Source organism: Sapajus apella, unplaced genomic scaffold (genome assembly GCF_009761245.1).
Source record: "Sapajus apella isolate SASKATOON/1434 unplaced genomic scaffold, GSC_monkey_1.0 scaffold70, whole genome shotgun sequence".
Lineage (NCBI taxonomy): Eukaryota > Metazoa > Chordata > Mammalia > Primates > Cebidae > Sapajus > Sapajus apella.
The window spans coordinates 1,713,036-1,721,628 of record NW_022437010.1 but is presented as its reverse complement, the minus strand read 5'-3'; the positions used below and the strand labels follow the sequence as shown (position 1 = coordinate 1,721,628).

Sequence of the window (8,593 nt, the reverse complement as noted above, 5' to 3'; positions counted from 1 at the left end):
AGTTCAATAATTTTTAAAACATGTTTTCTTCTTTAGTCAAAGAATTCTAAGATTCTAATGCTTCAGTTTATACCCATAAGGTATAATGGTGTATTCTGCACAACTGCTCTAATTTAAAAGATACAAATAACACTAGGAGGTTGTTTCACAATCTGATACAAACTCTAAAAATTGCTTAGATGCATAGTGTTAAAATGTATGCTAGAAATGCATTAGGATGTATGCTATAAATAACAATAGAAAACAAATCCACAAATTTACATATTCTCTCCATTTTAATATAAAAAGACTGGACTACATTCATTAAAAGCTTGGTAAACTTTTAGAAAGAGTAGTTCACAACTGCACCAAATGTTCTGACATTTTATGAAGAAGTAAGTTGAAGTGTGATTGTTTTTTTCAGAGCCTTCAGCTGAGGTAACCACAGATACTAGTTTTCTTGACATGGTTCAGTAGTTTTGGCACTTCACTCCTTTCAGATCGAGTTAAACATGCTTTTAAATAGATGGATGTGGCCTATGAATAGACCTCATTTCCTTACTAAGGACTTCAAATGGAATTATGGACTTGCTCTTTAATGTTATAAAGGTCTCAAAGATATTTTCATAAGTTCACATATTTAAAAGGAAAGCAATGTCTGATTGTACACACCAGAGATGAATTCTCTGAGAGGATCACCAAGCAATGGTTTGTATTTTGTGACCTCTTTACTACTAACATATGTTCAAGAGGAAATTAGGAGTGATTTCCGACTTCTCCCCTTTGCCAATTTCCTCACTGTTTTTCTCCTTTACACATGGGCACCTTTAAGTGGTGTAAATTGCATTTTCCTCCACCCCATTCTCAATTCAGAGTCTCTCTTTCCTGATGAGATTTTTATCTCTTTAACTCATGCAAAAAAATCCTTCACTCATATTTTACATCAATTCATTCATTACCAGTAGTTAACTTGGTGTATTTATGTAAATGTTAGCATTTTAATAAGTTCACATTAACTTATTAAATTCATATATTGTATGTCAAAAATTAAAGAAACAAAATGTCATTACCAGCATCTTCCTGCTTCTCATTGATATCTGTTCAGTTTTGAAGATCAGTAAAATCTCTAGAAATCTTGATTATTAATAAATCTACTGTGGATAGGCTTTGTGGCTTTTTCCTTCATGTTTCCATTTAGTGGCTATAACACAAAGTAATTCCCTAAAGTGACACACTTTTAAAGCATTTTTTATTGTAATAAGAACAGATAACATAAGATCTACCCTCTTAACACAAATTTAACCACGCAGGGTTAATGATCAGCACAATGCTGGACTACAGATCTCTAGAACTTACTCATCTTCAATAACTGAAAGGTAACACATTCATATGTGTGTTTAAATAGTGACAAATCAGTTTTTTATAATTTTAGTAAGGTTACTCTATTAAATATAGTCAATAATGTGGAAGAAACAATACTTTGTGATTTGAACAGAAAAAAAAAAAAAACCTGAAAGCCTGAAATTTTTAAGAACTGATAGTTTCCAATAATATTTTCCTTTTCATTAAAAAGCAACAAATATCTTTTGATGCGGACACTCTCAGCTTGAAAGGAAATCTATGACAGAGTAGCAAACATGAACAACAACTAACTCATTTATAACCAGTGACAACCAAAACCTATGAAGTTTTTAAAAGAATGTGATTGTTGTCAGAAGGAATTGAGTCCCGCAGTGCAGTTGTTCAGCTCTGGTTTCTCTCAGAGCCATGGCTGAGAGGCACAGGGAGCACTCCTCCAAGGCTGGTGGGCATAGACCAGCAAGAAGTGAATTCTGCATACTGTACGGATCATCGCTCAGTTCAGGGCAGTCAGATTGCATCTGGGATCAACCAATTGTGCTTCATGAAACCGTCAGCCCTCATTTGTGTCTGGCTGTTTTCTTCTGTCCAGCTGTAAACAAGGCCAGCTCCAGTTCTCTTCATACCCTGATCTGCATGGTCAGACCAAGTCAGTAGCCTCAGAGCTCAAGTGCAAGTTCCTTCTTGCAGACAACAGTTCCTGCGCATACTGGGAAGTCACAAAGAGAAGCAACTTGGGAATGACAGAGTTAGGGTCCCTTTTTGGAAACGCATACCTTAGATTCCTACACATACTGGCGTGGCATGGCTCTACCATGAAGCAAAATTAGGTGTTCCTAATAAGAACAACTATTTTTTTCAGCAGACTAGCTCAGCAGATTCATCTTGCCGGGGAGGTGGGGGTGGTAGTGATTGTGTTTTGTTGTTTTACTGCTCTGGGGCTTTGCTTGGCTCAGCCAAAAAAGACATGGATAGAAATACTGTCAATCTGGTCCCACTCCAGGAACCTAATCATGCCTGAATGGCTCGGAGGAGTGTAATGATGGCAACATTACAGGAACAGGTATGTTGGATTCCGTTCTCATCCACTTCGGCCACAGTGTCGCCTTTACAATAAAGCAAACTACGATTTTGAAGGCCCATCGTCTCAATTATCAAAGGGAGGGGGTGTCACTGAAGCCCTTTTCCTTGGCAAGTGGCACAAAGGTAATGTTTAGTATTCACTACACTGAATTCTCCTAGCCAGCTGGTGTGTCCCTGTTAAGACTTTCATTTATGCAGCTTGAGCTGGAACCTTTTTTGTTCTCCCAGTCTATTACTTTGTCGATTCAAGGGATAACAGCCAAAGTGAAACAGCTTGCAATTTGCACCTGTCTGCTCTAAGCATTCCATGTTAGATTGCTGGGAGAGTAAACCCTTCACTGCTAATGAGAATGAGACTGGGTAGGGCTGAATGCAGTTTTGTTGGGGAGGTTATAGGATATCGTCCTGTTTTTTATTTTTCTTTTTTTGTAACTGAATTGATGAAGACCTCCCTATTTTCATGTTTAGAATCCCAGTAGTAAGAGACAAATACAATTCCCCCACAAAAAAAAACACACACACACAAAGTTGTGTACTCTTTAAAGAAAACTTTAAGTGTCATGTAACTAAGAATTAAATTAATATTCAGCCCGAGTTGCCTCAGATAAGAAAGTAAACATTTAAATGCTAAATTATTTCCATGTGGGTGTAAAAATAAAATACCTACAGAGGCCTTTACTTTGCAGCATTGGCAAGGAAAGAAAGTAAATTTTAAAAATTTTAGACGTATTCCAGAAATAGGACTAGCTTTGGTAATAATGCCAAGGGCCCAAAAATAAACTTGAGATTTCTGCTTATATTGCCTTTGAAAATTTAAGCTACTGAATCCAAAATAAAAATTCAAGGATGTCACTTTAAAATCTTACCTAGATAGATAGAAACATCTTTATCCAACTGATCATCATGTGAATCACAGAATGAACTCTCCACAATTGCACAAATGTCAGCACCTATGATTCTCCCAAACCTTTTCCCAATTCTCTGCATCTTCCCTAGCTTTGATTCTTTCAAGGAATTCTATCTGTGGATTAGCATCTATTTTGAAAGAATTAAACTTGTTGAGATGAAAGAGTTTTAATCATGGCTTCTGACGTTTTCCCCAAACCTGAGGATATTAAAAAATTCAAAATAATAACGTTTGAATTATCAGGCAAAATATTCCCAAAGATGATCTAAAATTTAGTAAACTAAAAATTAAAAAAATTTTTAAAAATCCTAATAATCTATTTATCAAAGGATCTGTGCTACCTTTGGATTCCGAATAGTCTCCACATTGGCACCTCCTGTTGAAATAATAACGTATATGATGACGGGTTAAGTGAAGTCAAAGTGGTCGCAAATGTGTCCCACTAGTAATTAATATATTTGAATCTTGTTGGCCCACATCTGGCCTGACAGATAATGTTCCAGCTTGTTCAGCAACGACCCTTTCAGCACAGTGTTAGGACTCCTGCCAGCCTTTGCAGAGTCTGGTCAGGTCAAAGGGTTGAGCCATGTGTAATTCAGAACAGAGGAGGTCCCACGGTCACTCCACAAAAACAATTACACTACTTATTTCACTCTAGCCCTTGCCCAAAATTCACAAGCCTCACAGTTCCAGTGCAGCCAATCTGATTCTGCCCCTAGGCGATGAGCCACATGAAAATATGTGGTGCTGTGTTTATAAATCTAATCAAAAATAGAAACAGCAGACAGGCACCATGAGGTCCTACTATGGATCATGGGAATCCTTGGGAATTCTGAGGCACTTTTTTTTCTCTTCCATAGACTCTCTTTTGCTACGACGTTGCCTGCTACACTCGTTAATCATCCTCTTTACTCGTGAGTGCTACAAAGGAGGCTACATTTCTAGTCACTTCTATCCTTTCCATCCATGGATAACGAAAGAATCAAGCTTAAAAGCCTTGCTTTTAAAGGAGAAAAAAATTAAAGAGGGGCCTATTATGACATCAATCTTACCTCTCTCTCCATGTTATCAGCTTCTTGCCCTTGGCAATGCACAGATTTAAATCAAGTTTCCCTAAAAAAGAAAAATAATATTTTAAAACCAAGGTAAATTGACCCAAACATGAGCTATGTTAAGCAATGTGGGATTGGAGAGCTACAATGCTACTTAATGGTTCCAAAAAATATAAGTATAAAGTCAACAGGATATAAGCTAGCATCTTACTTTTATTGTTGCTCATTTCTTTCTTTGTTTTTTTTTTTTTTTTTTGAGACACTGTCACCTAGGCTGAAGTACAGTGACACCATCCCGGCTCACTGCAACCTCCGCCTCCCAGGTTCAAACAATTCTCCTGCCTCAACCTCCGGAGTAGCTGGGATTGCAGGTGCGTGCCACTACACTCAGCTAATTTTTTGTATTTTTTTAGTAGAGATGGGGTTTCACCATGTTGGCTCATTTCTTAAGCCAGACTCATAATAAACAGAGGGTCAGTCAATATTCTCAAAATGTTTTACAAGGGCAATCTCCAAGAAAATTTCAGATTTGATTTAGATGGCTTAAATTTCCTATTTTATGCCCCAAAAGTGACAAATTCCGATTGCACTGAAGTTACAATGACAACTTGCTGCTGCATGCCTTAGGTAGCTGAACTGTTTATCATTTAAAAATTATGATCCAGTTTTGCAACCATCATAAATAGATAATATCTGATAAAGTCAATGGTAAATATGTGTACTGAGGGGCCAAGCGGGTTAAACCCTGAGAACATCATCCAGCAAAGATATAAAATATAAAAATTATAATGAAAGGAAATGTGGTTTTAACCCTCAAAACTTCTTAAAGTCACACAATAAATTATTAAGGTGAATCTGCAAACTATTCCATTTGATATTATTTTAATTGACAGAAATACTACACCAGAAAACAGTCTGTCCCCAGATAATTTGAATAAACGGGCTTTTTAAATGAACGATGATCCAAGCATTTATTAAATTATTGTAAACATTCAGCAAAAGAGTCTTTTAGACTGTGCATGGTGACTCACACCTGTATTCCTAGCACTTTGGGAGGCCAAGGCTGGTGGATTGCTTGAGCTCAGGAGTTTGAGACCAGGCTGGGAAACATAGTGAGACACCTATCTCTACAAAAAATACAAAAATTAGCCAGGCATGTTGGCATGTGCCTGGAGTCCCAGCTAATTGGGAGGCTGAGGTGGGAGGCTGGCTTGAGCCTGTGAGGCAGAGGTTGCAGTAAGCTGACATTGTGCCACTGTACTCCAGCCTGGGTGAGAGAGCCAGACCCTGTCTCTTAAAAAAAAATAAATAAATAAGAGTTTTTTAAACTTTAAACTTGAAGTTTGCCCTTTTGAAATGGTTATCAGAACTTGGCAGTAAAATAAAGCCCATCATGTATGAATGATACACGTGATACATTTTATTCAGAGCTATCTATTATTGTTTTAAAAAATTACTTCACAAAGTATATATGAGCTTTTGAATAGTATCAATGTTGAAAATGAAAGATTTTGGTCCTTCTAATGCTAATTTTAAAACTCCTACTCTTTTATGTAAAAGCAACCTAAAAGTTTTAAAGATTATGTTGAATTACTTCCTATAGTAAGTCAAAGACATGTAAAATTATTTGAAAGAAAAAACCAGTATCAAGATTTTAAAAAATTAAACAATTGGCAGAAATTGAAGTTTGACTTGCTTGTTTTCCACAGCACAGTGGCTGAAGAGAAATTCAAAAGCATATATTTCTAGGAACAAATGTGGAGCAGAATTTTTTTTCCTTGAATTTGGCCTATTTGTGTTTGAAAATGTTTGTAATTTGTAACATTGTTCAGGTTACTGTCATCACAGATTTATTTTGCAGACATATAACCCAAAGTGTATAAGCCAGAAAGCCCAGGTTACCTCTATTAACATAAATAGAATGCTCAGGAAACTTTAAATAAGGCAGACCACTTGTCTTCCTTCATAGAAGACTGCATTTTAAATGCCTTTCTGCACAAATATTCAGAATGCAGTCTCAGTAGTATATAAGACCCAATATAACTGTAAAAGAAGATCAAAATTCCTCATTATCTCAGATAAAATGTAGAGTTGAATCCAGAAAGCAGCTTGATGGAAGTCAGTGTTGTATCATTTTACAAAGCTGCTGTCACCAGGGGAGGCATACAGCTGTCTACTGCCCTGTCTCAGGAGCAACAGAAGTGGCCCAGGTGCCTCCCCACTTGGGAATCTCTGACAGCTTCCATTAGGCATTATTTCAATAAAGCATGTGAGTCACTGAGTTTGTATGAGCTGGAATTTGGGGTTTGCTGGTAGACCCTCACAACTGAGGGACAACCAGCAGAACATGGGTGATGGAAAGCAAATGACCCAGCCTGAGCCAAGGAAACTCACCAAACATGTGACCTGGCTTTAGAGCATGAATAGATTTAGGCAAGGTGTTGGTTGTGATGGATGTATTGATACATGAAAATGTGTCCCCAGCACAACTTCTCAGGGCTTAGTTCAGAGACCTCAAAATTGGGAAAGAATTGTTAAAAGGTGGAAAACAGCCCTTCAGCTGCCAAGGAGCTCTGGCAAGTGGTGTGGATGGAGAAAAGAGGTATGAGGCTGGGTTCCAGAGACCAGAGGAGCTGGATCAGTGTGAAGGATGCAGGGACCCAGTAAATATGTGCACAGGCAGCAGAGCGAACTTTGAGGAATAGACAAAGAGTCAAATGGGGAAGGGAAATGGAAGAAACCCGTGAGCAAAGAGTGGTGAAGAGAATGAGAACAAGAAGTTCATAGGACAATGAGTAGAATCTGTCAGTATGTAATAATTTTAACAAGTTAGTGATGCATGATCAGCTACCACATTCCCTTTAAAAAACAAAAAACTACATGGACACAGGGAGGGAAGCATTACCCACTGGGGTCTGTCGGCGGGGAAATAGGGGAGGGACAGCAGGGGGAGGGAGTTGGGGAGAGATAGCATGGGAGAAATGCCAGAAATAGGTGATGGGGAGGAAGGCAGCAAATCACACTGCCATGTGTGTACCTATGCAACAATCTTGCATGTTCTTCACATGTACCCCAAAATCTAAAATGCAATCTAAAAAAATAATAAATAAATAAATAAAACAAAAAGCTATTGCTTGAGTAACTGGTAAAATATGAAGCCAATCAGAAAACTGATTGATTTGCTAAACTGTCTATAAGACTTTCACTGCTGGCCAGGCACGTTGGCTCATGCCTGTAATCCCAGCAATCTGGGAGGCGGAGGAGGGTGGATTGCCTGAGGTCATGAGTTCGAGACCAGTCTGGCCAACGTAGTGAAACCTTGTTTCTACTAAAATTACAAAAATTTGCCATGCATGGTAGTGTACTTCTGTAATCCCAGGACTCGGGAGGCGGAGGCAGGAGAACCGTTTGAACCTGGAAGATGGAGAAAAGATCTTCATTGTCAAAAAAGTCCAAAGTAGCTAGCATCAAAAAAGTCCAAAGTAGCTAGCTTAAAAAAAGAACTATAAATTTACCAATAATAATAATAATAATCTTAAGCTTTACCGGAAACCCTAGACTTAATAAATAAACAAATGGGCACCAGTGCAAAACTCACACTGTGACTGCAGGTTTGGATCACACTGTAGCAAGTTTATAGAAATGCAAGAGGCCTGCAAAAGGGATAATTTCTAAAAGCCGATCTCCAACTTGCAAGCAGATTAATAACTGCAATATCCCCTGCTTATAAGTAACCTGTTGGCCACATTCCCTTGAGTCCAAGTTAATAAGATTGCTGATTTGTATAGTCATTTTGTTGTTTGTTGATTTGAAGGCTGATTTCGAAATGGCTTTCAATGAAATTGTTGACCTTATATTGCAAATTAAGCCTTGGAATTGCCAAATCTGATGACCGGTTCATTGCTTCCAGAGAAGGGAATTAACATGGCTACAGCTGTTGTTTCATTGCATTTCTCTTCTCAAGCAGACCAGCAAGGGCAAAAATGGTGTTTCACAGAAGTCACAAGCCAGATTCTGTCTGCAAACACATTTTGTTTAACCTCCACAGTGATTTTTAAAATGCTGAGCCAATGTTTAAAAATAAGAAAGTTGCAACTTAAAATAGAAATCCAATTCTGATTTGTCTTGGAAAATTAAAAGCTGTGGCATCATAGGGTCAGCATTCATGGTTGGCAGCACTTGGCCAGAGGTGAGTGGTGGCAGCATGTTTTTC

General features: G+C 38.0%; 1 protein-coding gene across 1 annotated transcript in view; it reads right to left on the bottom strand.

Annotated features, from left to right (window-relative positions):
- Positions 1–4,392, bottom strand: part of OFCC1 (orofacial cleft 1 candidate 1) — a 206,668-nt gene extending 202,276 nt beyond the window's left edge. The window contains 1 exon segment of the mRNA XM_032249998.1: positions 4,381–4,392. Within this exon segment, the coding sequence (XP_032105889.1) occupies positions 4,381–4,392 (12 nt within the window).
- Between the last annotated feature and the right edge of the window lie 4,201 nt (positions 4,393–8,593).